At 33.2% G+C, this 18143-nt stretch overlaps 1 protein-coding gene across 3 annotated transcripts in view; it reads left to right on the top strand.

The window, feature by feature from the left end:
* RBPJ (recombination signal binding protein for immunoglobulin kappa J region) overlaps positions 1 to 16170 on the top strand; it is a 114479-nt gene extending 98309 nt beyond the window's left edge. For 2 of the 3 annotated variants that reach the window (XM_036763249.1, XM_036763250.1), the window contains 8 exons: positions 2526 to 2691; positions 8169 to 8343; positions 8776 to 8913; positions 9059 to 9171; positions 12990 to 13130; positions 14211 to 14366; positions 14586 to 14689; positions 14832 to 16170. In XM_036763249.1, the coding sequence (XP_036619144.1) occupies positions 2526 to 2691; positions 8169 to 8343; positions 8776 to 8913; positions 9059 to 9171; positions 12990 to 13130; positions 14211 to 14366; positions 14586 to 14689; positions 14832 to 15147 (1309 nt within the window). In that variant the 3' untranslated portion in view covers positions 15148 to 16170. Of the gene's footprint in view, positions 1 to 2525; positions 2692 to 6447; positions 6628 to 8168; positions 8344 to 8775; positions 8914 to 9058; positions 9172 to 12989; positions 13131 to 14210; positions 14367 to 14585; positions 14690 to 14831 lie in introns of those variants that run through there. The other variant, XM_036763251.1, reaches the window with a different exon arrangement.
* Positions 16171 to 18143: the final 1973 nt, after the last annotated feature.

Genomic DNA, 18143 nt, shown 5'->3' with positions numbered 1-18143 from the left:
CCATATCCATATGTGTGTCTCATTCTTAACACCCTAAGTCCATCACCTCTCTCAGAAAATGGATAGCATTCTTCATCATTGGTCCTCTGGTATCATGATTGATTGTTGTGTTGATCAGGGTTTTTAAGGCTTTTACAATTTCTTTTTTTAATATTGTTGTTATATAAATTGTTCTTCGTCTGCTCAGTTCACCCTGTATCAGTTCATGCCTTTCCAGGTTTCTCTGAAACCATCTGTATAGCGTAATAGTATTTCATTATGTTCATATATCATAATTTATTCAGCTGTTCCCTAATTGGTGGGCATAGTTTCCACGTTTTTTTTTTTTTTTTTTTTGCTACTACAAAAAGAGCTATTGTAAATGCTTTTATATATGTGAGTCCTTTTCCTTCTAAAAAGTGTCAATAAGTATATTAATGGTATCACTGGGTCAAAGAGTATAATTACATTAGTACAAATTTCTGCTGACTATACATTTTATATCTTAAATCATCAAATAAATGACTTCTTACATCAGATGAGTACTGTTATTTAAATACTATATACTATATCTGCAGACTTTAATGATTTCTTAATAGCAGTTCTCATGTATGGCTTCGCTCAAACCAGATGTTTAACAACTCAGCAGAAGATAGGTCTATAGCTGAATTCATCTTTGTACCTTAACAGCCCCAAATACTTAAGCATGACTTTCAAAGAACATAAACTATAAATATAGTATGATATTATTTACTTGGAATTGTCATACAATAAACCATGATAAAATGCCTTTTGATAATTTTAAAAACAGCATTTTAATTGAAATTATAATTAGGCTATTTGCTGTGTGGAAAATTGGGGAATTTAAGCTGGAAATAACTATTTTTGTTTTAATTTAATGAAATTGCTTTAGAACTCATGTTTGGATAGGCTGAAACACATCATTTTACAAATACAGTATTGCATGTGAAGGATTTCCCTCCCCCCCCCGCCAAAATAAAAAACACCAGAGGTTAAAATCATGAGATTATTAATTAGGTATCTTCTGTTATTTAATAAATTTATAATCATAGTACAAATCTGAAAAATCTTCTAGGCTACTGAGAAGTGGAGAGTGCCTGTGTTAGAAAGGCATTAAGTTGACCAGCTTAATCAAGTGCCAACTCTAATGAAATCTTTTAAAATCAAAAGAAAACTGTGATAACAGTTGTTAGTGTGATTATGACCAAGACACTGGAAACAACCATATGATCAGAGTTCTCTGATGAAGCCAATTTAAATGGTTAGAGTTAAGGTATATTTTAAAAAGTATTTGGCACATAGTAAGCACATTATACATAGTTGACTGATTTTTTTGAAAGAAAAAATCTCACTTTTTGTAATAAATAAATTTTTTGGCATATAGTAAGCACATTATAAGTAATCGTTGGCTGATTTTTTCCTTTTGGAGGGAGGAAGGCAGGACAATTGGGGTTAAGTCATTTGCCCAAGGTTGCAGAGCTAATAAGTGTGTCAAGTATCTGAGCCTGGTTTTGAACTCAGGTCCTCCTGACTCCAGGGCCATTGCTCTACTCACTGCACCACCTAGCTGCCCCCAACTGATATTTTTAAAAGAAAAAATCTCAATTCTTAATAAATAAAAAAGGCAACTATTATTGGAAGCTTTTTTGAGCTTCTGTGAAGTTTACCCTTTCTTCATTCTAGCAAAAATAATTTTTGTTTCAGGATTACATTCCAAGTATTTTAAAAGAGCATACCTGCCCAGATGTCGTCCCTCCCATCCCCCCTTTTTTTTGTTGGCCTCTGTGCCAGAGAGTTCTGGAACTTGACCAGGCTTTGTACTAAAGAGTACTCAGATTAGGTCCAATCTTATGTTTGCCTCCTTTTCCCACCATGCAGCACTGTATACTCTTCTGAACAAAAGTTTTGCCCTTCCCAGCATCATGCATTGTGAATTTGGTTCTGCCCTGCCCTCATGCTTGCCAGCTCCCAACCCTATCTCACTTTCTTTGGTCTGTTACATTGTAAACTAACTTCTCTCCAAGCATAACTCTCAAAGACCCAGGATCACCTCCATACTGTGTTGGGGTATTGTAGTGGCATGAGTGAAAGCCTTATCTATAACCCTCAAAAATATGTGTATACCAGAGTCTTTTTATAATGCTGTAGAAGTGTTAAATATGTGATCTCTTGCAATAAAATCCTTCTTGCAACAAAGTCCTGTTAGATAGGGACTAAAATATATCAACTGGTATGTTAGATTCCTGTAAGTAAAGCTAATGATATATTCTAAGCTTTACTAGTATACTGTATTTGTGCGTGTGTGTGTGTGTGTGTGTGTTTGTAGGTAATGAAATTGTCTTGTCCTAAAGAATCTATAGTTTGTATGTTAACAAACTCAAGAGAATATATGAAGGCATTATAAATTTGAGTGTGTGAGGATTCCTTCAGTATATTTTAGTGAGATTCAATTGTAAGAATCTTATTTACTGACCATTTTAAATTTAAAGGTTTTCATGTAGCTCATTTTTGTTTTTTACCTTCAGGTTTTTTTGTCCTCCTCCTTGTGTATATCTTATGGGCAGTGGATGGAAGAAAAAAAAGGAGCAAATGGAACGTGATGGTTCTTCTGAACAAGAATCTCAGCCATGCGCATTTATTGGAATAGGAAATAGTGACCAAGAAATGCAGCAGTTGAACTTGGAAGGAAAGGTATAGTAAGACCTGGACATATTTTTATATGAGGGGTGTCATGGCACCTGTATTCATTTTTATATTGGGAGGGGGGAGAGTAATTTTTATAGGTATCAGAGTTCTTTCTATCCTAGAGAAATTAATGAAAATTTAAGTCAGGGTTTGAAAGATACAACTAGTCTACAGCTGGCTAAGTGTTACTGTGTTGGCTTACAGTGACATACATTAAGGATGTCAGCTTGCTGACAGAATTCACTGGGTCAAGGAGTCTGAGATTTCTAATTAACGCCACCAGCAAATTAAAGAGTCACAATTTAACAGTTGTAGAATGTTTAATTGTTAATTTTCCATCTGCTTTTTTGAGGCATAATCATTAGAATTTATGGGAAACAGTATGCTAATCTCTTTGCAGTGGCAGGAAAAAACTCTGGGTAAATTCTCTAAACAATTCATTTGTTTCTAAGCTAAATGCAGAAAAAAAAATGGGTTAGTTTGCTTTATATGTGGAACAAAGCAGTGTTAGGCATAGAAGAAAAGCTTTATTTCAGAATTTTTTTGTGGTGGTAATAAAATTTTTTCCCTTAGCAAATTATTCCATTAGCTAGTTGACCTTACTGTCAAACATATTGTGTTAATGTCTAACTTGATTCTTTCTCCTTTTATATTCAGGAAATAACTAACTCTTTTCTCTACTTTTAACAATCTTAAATAGTTTTTTTTACTCATTTTTATTAGCTATTCAAGTGTTATTTTCTCCCATTTGGCTTTACATTTCATGTAAGTTTTAGTTGTATAGCCACTTAAGCTTTTGCTTTTCATTTTTTTAAACTACTTTGTGAACTGCTTGAATATATATTTTTTTATTAACATCTTTATTTAAAGTTTTGACTTGCAAGTTCTATCCCTTCCTTCCCTCCTCCCTCCCTGGGATGGTAAGCAATCAGATATAGGTTATATATGTGCTTATGTAAAACATTTCCAGAATATATATCTTTAAAAATAGGGTATTTTAAGTAAAATTATTTTTATGCAACCAAATACAACTTAAAGATATCAAACAAATGTTAAAGAAAAAAAATTCCACTAAGAAATCTTAAAGGACTCACAGTGAAAACTAAACACATAGCATTGCAAGTTACTATCACTTTTTTGGTTTTCTCTCTTTAATAATATTCCTTAGGATGTATATCTGTCTGACTTTGACTATTTTTAAATTCAAGTCCAAGTTAAATCCCACTGCAGTGAATTCTTTTGGCTCTGTGCAGATTCCCCTTTGACTTCCCAACCAATTCATTGTCTCTAATATATTTCTAAGGTCCAATTTTTTTGTCTAGAGAAATATAATTTTAATTAACTTTGAAAAATTTTTACTAATTTAGCAAAATAAATGCTTTTTTGATACGTTTCTTCCAGCAGACTAGTTTCTTACAATGTTTAACTTGCCTATAGTCACTTAAGATATATTTGAGCAGTATACTTATAAGCTACCATTAGAGATAGATGGTGAAACAGCCAAATGATACGAGTGATAGAAATCCAGGGACTCCAGCTACTTGGGCACTCAAGGTCTGTCTTTACATTTAGCCCCATTATTTCTTTTGTTGACAATCACCTTCCAGAGCCGCTCCCAAGGGGTTTCTTTACCAAGGTGGGGTTTATTATGCTATCTTCCATCATACTTCAGTATGAGTTAATCACTGGTACATGTACAATCCTGCAGAACTTCCTCCCAAAGCTATAATAATCCTTCATAGGAGAAGTGAGGAGAAGTTAGTCTTGTTCTGTGGTATTGAAAAGTATTGATAAAGCAGTTTCTTGCTTAAAAGTTACATGGGTAACCATATACCACTTTGGGTCAACGTTGGTGATACATGAGGGGACAGGTTAATGAAGAGAGACTCTGACTAAGAAAGGAGACGTTTTATTTAGAAGAAAAAATAAGAGTAAAACAAACATTTGATTCTGACAGGGAAAAATAAGATTTGGAGAAAATAATATTTACCACTGCTCTGTTCATATTCATACTTTTAACATATACTCACACTCTGTGTACTAAAAGGTACAATTAATCACAAATTTATAGGGAATGTATTTTTCAACTATAGTATCATGTTTTTAACTTACTTTCAATGTAGGACATTGTGGAAAGATGGAAAGAGCACTGCTTAGAAGACCTAGTTTCAAATTTTGACTTCAGCATTTAGTAGCTGTGTGACTTTGCTAAACCTGAATTACCTATTCTGTAAAATGTAGATAATAATACTTAAACAATAAAGTTCTTAGAGGGCTGCTCTGAGGAATTCATTATGTAAATTTTTGGTGGTGTTAGTACTGATAAAATACTATAGTTAGAAAGTGATTCTCTGGGTGCAAGGTTTACAGAAACCTACACTTCACAGAAAAGTCAAATAGGACTTTTTGTACACGTCTTTGAAGAGAAAGCTGTTTTCCAAAGAAAGTGATAATGTGCATTTTGACGTGCCTCATGATGTAAATAAATGGTTGGTCAGCATTGAATTAATCTTTGTATAACAAAGCCTTCAATCCTAGTACTTCTTTAGAATCACCACCACTTCTTTTATTTCTTTTATTTGTTTATGTGGATAATATTTGACAAAGCCACTTCCTTTAAATATTTAATATAAAAAGATTAACAGCAGCACAGTGACTTGTCTAAGGACTGTTTGCATCTGAACCCCCCCTATCAAACAAGATGAGACAAACAAGATACTAATAATAAATTGTTCAACAGTAAAAGAATTTAGATACCACTTAAAAGTTCTTTGCAATGGCATTTTATTTGTTTCTTACTAGTATTAGTAATCATTAAGGGCAATACTTTTTTTTTCCTTTATCAGTCTTATATTTATGTGTTGTGAAAATTCTTTTCCCTAATTGTTTCTTATATAGATGAATTTAGAATATGCTATTTCATGAATTTCCTATCCAAATTATTAAGTGTTCTTATTTTCATCTGTTTTGTACTTTATTTTCCACACCCCTTTTGCTAGTATTATCTAAAGTACCTTACCCAGAAAAAATGAATTTTTGTATCTGTCATCTTATTCAGATCAATTATTATCCTGGTTTTTTCCTTGGCAGCTTTTTCTTTACTTCGGTGTCTTATAAAGGCCCCTTTGAAAATAAGCTAAGTATTTTTGCACTTCTCTTTTAGGGAAATTGTCACCTGCAGTATTCTTGTTTTAGAGCTCCTTCAGCTAATTTAGCAACATTATATGCTGAAGTAAATATACTTAATTTCTAGCTTGTATGAAGACAACATATTTTTATGGTTGTAGTAACTTTGTTCCTTTTTTTCTTTCCCTGTATGGGAATTTGAGAAGTTTGTATTCATTATATCCCACTTCCTTATTGCTTTTAACCAGCTCTTTCTTACCAGTAAGTAGTAGTTCTAATAAAATTTCTTAAGATCTGACTTTATGAATTGAAACGAGTAAATTTCAATTCTTCTATGAGAGTAGAGTGATCTTTGTATGGTTTGATTTTATAAAGACAAAAATCTGTTTGCCTCTAATTCCTATGATCAGATATCCATGGTACTTTTTTCCCCTTTGTGTTTGCTAACCAATGTTTTACCATGACAGCTTAACTTATTCTTAATATACGATGCTAAACTTCACTACTTCCTCCTTTCCTGTTTAGATTGTATACAACTATCCTTCCCACCCCAAATTAAGCTATTCCTATTAGACTGTAACTGCCTTAATTTAGAGACACTTAGTGTTTGCTCCCTGCATTAGTGTATGTACACTTTAGTACATTAATTTTCATTTTCATAGACCTCGTCTTATGTTGCAGAACAATTCCATAGTTTAGGCTAATTTGACCTACTATGCTGTCACTTTAAAAGTATGGCGGACCCATGGCTCCTGCCACAACAGCTTACAGATGCCATCTTTGAGCGCTTGGAGATCCTTGGATGAAAGGCGCTATGTGAGTGCAAAGTACTATTTTTTTTGTTTGTTTGTTTTTATTATTACTATTAGCTTCATCTTAAATTTGCTGTCTGCAGAGCAAATGCTCATCAAGCTTTTAAGGCTCTTTTGAATTATAAAAACCTCATCAAATATAAAAAGAAATTCAAGATGGCAACCAAACCTCCATTTTTAAATATCTCTGCTACTGAAAAATCTTAAGATAAACCTGCAATATTTTTGTTCTGCTACTAAGGCAGTACATCTAGCTAGCAAAGCGAATTAAAACAAACAAAAAAATTTGAGGTTTACCATCCATTTCCAAAATTATTCTGTTAACAAAACAAACATAAATTGGGCAAAATCACATGAACTCAATCTTAGATTTAAAAAATATATGTGATTAAGTAGAAGTAAACCAAATTAAAATATGCCTATTTAAGAAATATGACGTTGTTACATAAAATTTTTTCACATTTGAGGATTTTACCAAAAAAAATTAAGAAGATATAACTATTTCCTTCTATCATATAACCCTTTTATGTTTCTGTTTCCCCATTTAAAATTTAGAGGTAATGAATGATTTGTGTTTCTCCTTGTGTTCCTAAAGAAGTTGCAAACCTAAAATTATAAAAATGAAAGTTCAGTGAGGTCTTAAAATAGCAACAAATAAAATTTATGGCAGTTTTTTTAAACTTTTTTTTAAATGCTAGATGTTATACCCATTCATAGCTCAGATATGATAAACAGTTATTTGCATAGTAAGTTGGATAATTTTTCGGTCTAGCATATCAACATTAAGTATCCAGTTGTGGTCCTAGTTCATCAAATGTCCCTTCTTTTGGTGATGGAATAGCCAGCCTTTATATAGCACTTTAAGGTTTGCAAAGCAATTGACATTTTTTATCTCATTTAAACAAAAATTATTTTTCTATTAGCCATGACTAGCCATTGTTTTCAATGGATATAATCTACATATTTCTTTTTTTTTTTTAACCTACTATGTAATTTAGTGGCACAATTAGCAAAGTGTCCTTTCCCACAAATTTTTGGGTTTATTATTTGATATTTGGTTAGAAAGAAAAATAAAGCCAAATGCACATCAAAGTAATATTTTATATAGTATTTTTAAAGATGACTGCTAAAATCTTTTTTATAAAAATAGATTCATATACCCTTGTTTTTCCCTTTTTGCCTTTGCAAAAAGAATCATGGACTTTTAATTTTAAATATACATCTTCTGAATGAAGTTCTGTAATTATTTTTAAAGCCATTTAAAAAGATTTAGTGGTATTGACAGCAAGGCAAAACTGTTTTAAATGTTAAAATTGAAAGGGAAAATTGACACGTTATTTCTTAAGACTTATTAATGAATTTTTGCCAACTTTCTAGGAGACAATTTCACTTTCAAAGTTAACTTTCTTTTTGACACTAGTGTTTATAAGCTATTCAGTGAAATATGACAAATCTTAAAGCCATACTCAGCCTAGACATGGCCATTCTAAATTGTTGATAGTGTATTGTTATGGTTTTGGTGCAATTAAATATTTCTTTCCACAGAATTATTGTACAGCCAAAACACTGTATATATCTGATTCAGACAAGCGAAAGCATTTCATGTTATCTGTAAAAATGTTCTATGGCAACAGCGACGACATTGGTGTGTTCCTCAGTAAACGGATCAAAGTCATCTCCAAACCTTCTAAAAAGAAGCAGTCATTGAAAAATGCTGACTGTAAGTATTGTTGAGTTTTATAATTTAGTTTACAAGTGATTAGACATAATATTAACGTTGAAGAGGAAAGAAGGGAGCCTATTCTCACATTCACGACCTTATTTTCCATTGAATGAGAAAAAAATGCCTTGTATATAACTCAAGCAGTTGTTGAATTGATTTCAATTTTTAAGTGAAATTTAGAGGATGACAGTTACTATGCTACATCTAGTTCCTTTTTTAATGTTAACATAATGTTGTTCGCCTGTTTTGCAAAATGGCTAAGTTTATCGTTTTGGGATTGATAGGTTTCCATAAAACCTTTATGAACCATAAAAACCAGAAAATGACATTTTTAACATTTATGCAGAAGCTGTTTACTCATTAAAAGACCTAAATATTAAATATAAATGCTAAGAAGACAAAAATAATAGAAAATGTTTTCACTCACAGTATGCATAGCTTCAGGAACAAAAGTGGCATTATTTAATCGACTTCGATCACAAACAGTCAGCACCAGATATTTACATGTAGAAGGAGGGAATTTCCATGCCAGTTCACAACAGTGGGGAGCATTTTATATTCATCTCTGTGAGTATAAACATGTTTTCAGTATTTTTCATTTTGAACATTATAATTCCTTTTTAAAAATATTAAAAAATAAATACTAATGAATATAATCTTCATGAGCATTTGGTGCATTCTGACATGACAGAGTTTTATTTGTTTTCTACAGTGGATGATGATGAATCAGAAGGAGAAGAATTCACAGTGAGAGATGGCTATATCCATTATGGACAGACTGTCAAACTTGTGTGTTCAGTTACAGGCATGGCGCTCCCGAGATTGGTAGAGTTCTACTTTTACTTTAGTAATATATAGACTAATTTTTGCAGCAAACAAATGATCAAATTATAACTGTGTTGCCACATGGACATATGTTCCATGTTTTGATATATAGTAGTAAAATAATCATAGAACTTATTTTTTATGGACATTCGTAATGGATGCTGTTACAGCGTTTTTGCATAGATAACTTTTTTCTGGTGTGCTTTATTTTATCGTGAGTGAATAACTAAATCTGTTCAGTAGAGGGCACTATAAATTGCATTTATAAATCCTCAGGTTAACTGTGAGTGCTTCATTTTGCTTTCTACTTAGAGCCTATTCACCGCATATAATATTTTCTTTTGGTATTGGTATTCTAGGTATCCAAAAATATAGAAATTCTGGTTAAGTCAAAACAAATTTTACTAGGAAATATATTGTTTTAAAATTAACTCAGCATTCTTTATTATTAACAATTCTCAATTCAACAAATTCAACTCAGGGGACATTTGCCTGTTAAAAAAAAAACAAACCACTGAGTTCCAGAGGAAACTATGGTAGACCCAACGTTCTGTGATAGTTCCCAAGAGCAGGCTTTTTGTTGTAGCATCTATCCCCAGCACCTAGCACCTTGCATTTAATAAATGCTGTTGAATAAATGAACATGAGGCTAACTTCACTTTCAGATCTTACAATATATTGATTATTGAGATTAAAGCATTTTGCCCCTACTTCTTTGTCTCCTTGCTGTTCTAGTGCTTCATCATGGTAAGAAGTCCTTGAAGCCCGGAAGGTAGAACATAAGTTCTGGCAAGTCCTATCAGGCTAGGCTAGAAAAACTTGGCTTTAAGGCTTGTCTGCGGAGGATCTGTCAGCCATATAAGGATTCATTTTGGATAGGATTGGCAACAAATTGGATACTAAGTGATTCAGTGGGGCTACAGTATCTATGTCATTGGTACTATTCCCTAAGGCATAGGTGGTTGCAATGTGTAATCATGGAGGAATAAAGTCATAGGTCTTTGAAATATTGAAATAGCTATTATTACTCTTAGTAGTCCTAGATAAATCGTAACTCAAGTTGAGAAATCAAGTTGCAATTTTAAAGCTGCCTATTCATTAGGAAGGAAAACTTTAAATTATAAAAGTTAAACTTCTCAGGCAAAGTTATAAAAATACTTCCAAATATTTTCAAGTCTGAGAGGGAAAAAATATATATGTATATGTATGTGTTTATATATTTTCCCCTTTTCTACAGCTATACATACTATTTAGGTGACTTAAAAGTGACATTTTTTAAAAAATTATGAAAACGGCCTAAAGTATTTATGAATTAAAATGTCTCTCTTTTTAAACTACAGTTTTTTGTTCCCTGAAATAGTCCTTTGTTTCTCATTCTCTGAGGCATCTCAGCAGACAATATGCTAGTGTATCACTGCCCTAGAACTCTGCTGGAAAAAGAATCCAGCTTGAAACAGGTCGGGTAAGCACTGTTTGGTTTTTTTTATTTGGTTGTGTCTTTTACTATGTCTCATGGTTTTGCAGGGTGTTTTTATTTGGTATTTCATTACAATATCCTGATGAATATAAAACATAAATAATTTTATAAACTTTGCAAAACTGGAGCCAATAGTAAAATTAAAAAAACAAACAAAAAAACCAATACAGCAATTACCTGGATAATTTTCTGTTCTTTTCCCCCTTATCTGAATCATTGTTCCAGTAAGGTTCTCTTATTGTTTTGACATAAAGTGGCTATTGAAACACCAAAAATCACGAGATGATAGAATTAGAAAAGACTTTAGAGATCATCTACTCCAACCTTATCATTTTACAAATAAAGAAACTGAGGTCCAAAAAGGTTATAGGACTTGTCCATAGGGACATAACTAGTAAATGTGAGATCTGGAATTTCAGACAGTTATGTTATGCACTAGATTCTGCAAGACATAAAATAAGCAGGCAGGAATAATAGGAGGAAACATTAATGGTTTGGATTACTAGTTGATGCAGTTCTTGAAATTTCACTGATAGATATGTTTAAAATAACAATTGTCTCTGTCTCATTTGAAAATTATCTTTAAATGTGCTGTTATTATTGACAGCTAAATCTATACTGGCTATGGTATTTAAACATTGGGGGAAAAAAGTAATCCTAGAGAATGTATGGAAAAGAGTGAGCTCTTTGCAATTATAGCGTTGTCAGTGTACTATAATTATGCTGTCAGCGTGCCATGATTAACTACCCTCAAAAGGATGAATTAAAGATGTCTGTAAGACATTACATGCATAACTACTTGCCCCAATCAGTTAAAGATTCTAGTAAATGTTTGTTGAACTCAGAGATATTATCTTCACTCTGTAATCTGGCATATAAAGACGTAGGGACATGGGGCTTTTTACTAAACATTTTAGCTTTGTAGAACTTTGTATCTTAAAGTATTTAAATATGAGTTGTTAGCTCCCAGTAGTAAGGTTTAGTATATTTTTGGAATATAAGTACCAAGTTGGAAATCATTGTTTTTTTGGAATGCTTTTATAGCACACATGCAACCAACTTACAACCCAATAAACCACAGGCTTCATAGGGCTTCACATCCCTGGGTCTCCCAGAGTTCCAGTTCAGTATTGATACCCTCCTGGAATATGGTTAACCAAAACAGTTGAAGTTTTTATGGGTTAGAATACCCATGTGGGATGGCTTAAAAATAAGTCCATTGTCTTTAAATACTGTCTATATTTTCTTTATCCTTGACCTTAATTATTTAGAAATTGCCCTACCTCAGTGTCTCACTGAATTTGGGGCACAGCTAGGATTTGGCTGATGAAACAAGTCAGAGATTTAAATGGTCAAAGGGAATATTTAGAATAAATGCCAGCCATAATTTTCTTTGATCCAGAGATGTTACCACTTCCTCTTAGATCCGGATCTTATATTTGTCTATATCGTTAAGATTTGAAAACTAAACAACCTGAGAATGACTTAGCTTTGCAGAACACCATGGAAGCTATAGTTGGTCAAAGTGTAGTATCACACTCCACCGCTTATCCTGAAACATCACATATTATACCTGTCCAGAATGGCAAGTATTTTACCTCTAAGTGGCTAAATTAAGAATTTGGAAATGCAAATAATGCATTTTACAATACTGGGGAATATCCACTGATTAAAGTCTAACTGAGGGGAAATCTTAAGACTCCTTCAGTTGTGTAGAGCATATTTGAATGTTATTGAGGTCCTAGGATGAAGTCTCTTTGATTTTTAAATTACAATTTAAATTTTTTTTAAAGCACCTGCTATATATTTTAAGCCTGTTGTCACTTAAACAGACGGCAATCAGATCTGAGAAATAGTATTCTAATCATTTGCTTTTGTGGTAAGCTGAAGTATAGGCTAACTGTAGACTAACTGCCAATTAGTGAATTAATGAAAAAATTGGTGTTGTTATTACCAGTTTTTATATTTCTTAAAAGTATCATGGCTTAAGGTTTCGTGCTATTGCACTTAATATTATTAAATATATTTTGTATCTGTAATAATTATGTATTAGGAAGAACAGTTGAGTCATTCTCAAAAGGTCATCTAGAGAAAGAGATAGTTGATTAATCCTACTTTATAAGATCTCTAGGGACTAGTGCTTCATGTCTATAAAAGAAGTGTTTCAAATTTTCTGCCCTTAATAACCATTATTTGAAAATATTTTCAGAGATGTGGGTATAAACCAAATTTACAATGTATGCAATATATGCTTTCTTTGCTATTAACTAATAGAAATTTTAAAAATGTACATTTTTCTATGTATGTATGTATGAGTTTTCTTTTGTTTTTGTTGAAATAGATAATTCGAAAAGTTGATAAACAGACCGCATTACTAGATGCAGATGATCCAGTGTCACAGCTACATAAATGTGCATTTTATCTTAAAGATACAGAACGAATGTATTTGTGCCTTTCCCAAGAAAGAATAATCCAATTTCAAGTGAGTTATTTATGGGAAAAATGTAAAACATGACAGTCGTTAGAATTTTGAACTGTGATAAAATTCTTGCCATAAGAAATTAGAAAAGACAACAATAAACTTCTTTTAAGAATATTTATGCATTTGTATCTGATAATAAAATCGAATTCAAATGAATTTCCCCTTATGGCTGCACTTGATTTAAAAAAAAATGTTTCCAGAGCTTTTGTAAAATCATAGTTCCTTGGAACCTCTCATGGGGATATTGAATCCTTTTAATAGGAGAAATTGGTCATCAGTAGAGAGGTTCTTACAGATCTCTCTATGTTGTTACCCGTGTGCCCATCATTTAACACCATCAAACTCTGGGACTGAGGAAATCACAGTGACAAGTGCTGTACAGAAAAGAACAATGGACTAGGCTTCAGAAGGTTTGCATTCTAGGTCTAGGTCTACTACAGTATAACCTTGGGCAAGTGACTTAAAATCACTGTCTCAGGTTCTTCCTCCGTGATGATATCTATACTGCCTACCTCATAGTATTATTATTATCATTATAATTATTATAAGGATCAGGTGAGATATATGCTAAATCATTTTGGAGATGTGGCGTGCTGTATAAACATAAGGTATTTGTTGTTCTTGGTGATCATAATATTGATAATGATATTAGTTTCTAGCCTTGGTGTTCTAGAATAATCCTATTCTATTCCACTTTGTTGTGAAATAAAATTAGCCAGCCAAATATGGATGCTCATGAAAAGAAATATTTATCTAGCCATATTAAAAGTATTATCCTTTTATTAATTAAATTAGGGTGTCATTCACTGATATGCTTTGAAAAGTATCAATTGATTGGTGGTGATGGTTCACATTTATAATCACAGCTACCAGGGAGGCTGAAGCAGGTGGCTCCACTGCAGCGGGCAATGTCACAATCATTGTCAGCCTAAGAAGAGCCAAATTTGGGGAGGAGAAGTGGGGTGGAGGAGAAAGAGAGTTGTGTTTATTTTTTTCCATGAATTCTGTATATTCTGTCAATGTGACTTTCATAATTCTTCTTATAGCACCTCAACTGCTTACCATTCTTTTTTTCATTAGGCCACTCCATGCCCGAAAGAACCAAATAAAGAGATGATAAATGATGGAGCTTCCTGGACAATCATTAGTACAGATAAGGCAGAATATACGTTCTATGAGGGTATGGGACCTGTCCATGCTCCAGTAACACCTGTGCCTGTTGTAGAAAGTCTTCAGGTGAGCAAGTATTTAATTACTTCAGCTCTTTGTTTTCATGCACAGCTTGTTTCATTTGCTAAATCCAGTTTGGGTGTTTGTTATTAATTTGTTGTAGTATTGGTTGGGGCACTGAAATAGTAGGTATATATATATATATAATAATCCTTTTTGTACTTTCAGAATACTCCCTTAAAAAAAATACTCCTTTTCCATAATGGTTTTCTGATTATGTTACAGTTGAATGGTGGTGGAGATGTAGCAATGCTAGAACTTACAGGACAGAATTTCACTCCAAATTTGCGTGTCTGGTTTGGGGATGTGGAAGCTGAAACTATGTACAGGTACAGTAGATCTTTATCATTCTTAATTTCTTTGCTTTATTGGGCTTATTCTTGATACTGAAAAATTGTATTTTCATCAAATGTATTGGTTGCTTTTTGTGTATTTTGTGGAGTTGTAAAAAAATATTTTTCCGTTCTACAGATGTGCAGAGAGCATGCTTTGTGTTGTTCCAGACATTTCTGCATTCCGAGAAGGCTGGAGGTGGGTTCGTCAGCCAGTCCAAGTCCCAGTAACTTTGGTTCGCAATGATGGAATAATCTATTCTACCAGCCTGACCTTTACATACACACCGGAACCAGGGCCACGGCCACACTGCAGTGCAGCGGGAGCAATCCTTCGAGCCAATTCAAGCCTAATGGCCACTAATGAATCAAACACAAACAGCGAGGGAAGTTACACAAATGTCAGCACAAATCCAACCAATGTCACATCATCTGCAGCAACAGTTGTATCCTAACCACTGTTGTGACCTAGGACTTATCCTGACTCTCCAGTGCTGCAAATGAGAAAACGGAACAAGATTTTGTGGCTGCTTGGGAAAACTGTCCATTCTGAGCAATCCTCTTTGAGCCCTGTTACCTACAAGTACTGACTGATTTGGAAAAGCAGAAGCCACAATAAAAAAAAAATCAAAATATAAAAACTTTATTGGGAATCTATTTTTCAGCTGGGTTTTTGGTTTTTTGTTTTGGTTTTGTTTTTATTTTTTTTTAATGGGCAAGAAACAGAAATGTGGCTGGGACAAAGTTTAGAAAACAATGAACATCACATAGTTTTTATGGACCAAGGAACTTGTATAAGCTTTAGTAAAAGGTACATTTTCACCATACCTTTTTTGTATCACAACATATAGTACACTTTTGTTACCAAATAGTTTATTTTTTTTTCTCCGAGCTTTTGCTCTGAAGTATAATCAGGTTTCATACCTGACCATACTTTTATAATCTAATTACCATACTCTTCCAGTTTAAAAAAAATATATATATTTTTGGTCTGTGGCTGGAACTGTTCCTTTTTTAAACTGAAGTCTTGTGACTTTTTATGAACTGAAATTGTTTTGATTTCAGCAAGTAGAACCTTGTAAAGGCCAGCATATTTTTTTTAAGATTATATGAAGTCTGTGCAAAAGCTTTAAAAAAAAAAATGCCTCTGCCTTGCCTGCAATACATGCAATGTATGTTAACTTAGTGCTCTATTTTCCCGTCATTGTCAATAGTTATTTGTTTTCCTTTTTTTTAAAAAAAAATGTATTTATAGTGGTAACTCAAGAAGTTCTAACATTTACATGAACTTATATGTGATCATCTAGTCATGTTAATGACTGTTCATGTTACAGAAAATGTTGGTTTTTGAAGGGTTTTGTATTTTTTCTTTCGAATCACAAATGCAACCATCTGTTCCAGGATCTTTTCAGGTTTTTATTCACTTCTAATCTTGTACATAACTTGTATTATGTGTAAGTTAAACATTTTATTTTGAATGTGGAATGTTTCCAGTGGCTTCATTTGGCAGTGTGTTTTTTGCCTTCTTGGCTGGTGACAAAAGTATCATGCAAAGTATTTGCTACCAGTAGGACTGGTAGGTGGTAACCCTTATTGTATAATGAGAAAAATCTCTACAAAAGCATGTTTTTATCCCCTTTACATCTTTTTTTTTTAGTAGCATAGGCCAAACATTGGTGTAATCCTAAAATAATAAGATGCTTTTGTTAGATGATCAACTGAAATAGCTGGAATACATTACTTAGAAATGGATAGTTGTAAGATACAATTGTAACCTATCCCTTTTTCTTCCATTTTCTCACTCCCTTCTGCTTTACCCCTCTCAAATACCAGTCATCTCCAACTTTATCCTGTCTTCTCCTTCCAGATATTATCCATCCCCCAAAGGGTTTCATTTCCTTTCCCTTCAGTTAGAATTTGGTTGCATTCAGTGGGTTTTTGTAGGCTTTGCACCCTAAGCCTACCATTTTTACATTGTCTCCATTCCTATACTCTGACTGCACATTTGTTCAATTTCTTAGAGATGACAGCAGAACCATTGAGTATATGAGTACTAGAGCTGCATGTGCAGTGTTGCAGAATATCATTTAGCAATGCAGTCATCCTTTCTTAGAGTAAAAACTACCTCTGCATTGTGGTGAGCTTTTAATTGTCCCATAAAACAAGAGCCACAGTACCTTCAGAATGCAAACTCCTAATTCCTTGCAATGTTGACCACAGAAACCATTACCATCAGGGTCCCTAGGCTCTTTCAATAGGTTTCCATTCACCATTTTTTAAAAGGGGGAAGAGGAAGCCCATTTTAGGACATTTTCTCAGTCTTTGTCTTCCTTATTCCCTGTTTTGCTTGGGCTGTGCCTCTGTAAATGTTGTTTTTAATCTATGTTAATGATTTTGTCTTCCATTTTCAAAGAAAAAAAAATTTGGTTGTTAAATCAGTACCACTGTGTTGTTTCTTCTATAAGCCTGCCTAATTACTCACAGGCTTTTTTATACTACATGTATCCTTCCCTCCTGCAATCTTCTTATAAATGCGAGCTCCTCGTGCTAGCGAATACTGCCTCACTCACCGTCTGTTTCTGTGACCAAGGGCGGAACTCATCGTGGCCTTATCTCTCTTTGTTTTAAACTGTTTACTGGCATTCACTTGCAAACTGTTTACTTGTCTTTGCCCTACTTAATTTCTTTTCTCTTATGGCTACAGTCATTACACAATGTACACAATGTTTTTGTTTGAAGCATGTATTTTCAGTACTATTTTACGTGTAATTGTCCACGAGTTTCCTTCACTTAATAGTTTTGATATTCAGTTATGAAATTATATTGGATTTGCTCTGATGCCAATAACAACAGATAAATGTTAAGAGCAAACTTGTCTTACCAGTATATGAACCCACAGCTTTTTGTCTTTAAAGTAATACTTTCAAAATTTTTTGGATTTTTTTTTCCCCATTAGACAATACAACTTTTCGTCTTTTGCCTTGTGTTTAACTACCATTTTTTTGTTTTAAATGCCTTTTTTTCCCCCAGCAGCTTTGTTCATTTGTATATTATATACAATGTTCCTGGACTTTTAAAAGTTCCAAGAAACTTCTTGTAACAAAAATGTGTTTTTCCCTACCTGTCTTTTCCCAGCCTTTGTACTATGTGCTGGGGGGGAAATGAGGGGAAAGGAAGATAGGGTGGGTGTGGGGATTTTGTCATAGCTTATCTTTTGTCAGGACTTTTTTTTTCCTTAGCATTACCTTTACTTTAAAAAAAAAATCTATTCTGTGGACTTGTGGCCCAGCTCTCAGCTTTCTATTCTTATGAAACATGTATTCCATATCCATACCCCTTTTAAACATATCTTCAGTTATTAATAGAATTTAAATGTTAATTTTTGCTTTCTCCTGATGTTCTGAAAAGTTGGTCCTTTTCATGATAAAGGCTCTGTCAATAGAATGTTAAG

The sequence above is a fragment of the Trichosurus vulpecula genome, chromosome 6 (assembly GCF_011100635.1).
Source record: "Trichosurus vulpecula isolate mTriVul1 chromosome 6, mTriVul1.pri, whole genome shotgun sequence".
In the NCBI taxonomy this organism is placed as follows: Eukaryota; Metazoa; Chordata; class Mammalia; order Diprotodontia; family Phalangeridae; genus Trichosurus; species Trichosurus vulpecula.
This window is presented reverse-complemented; position numbering and strand designations above follow the sequence as displayed.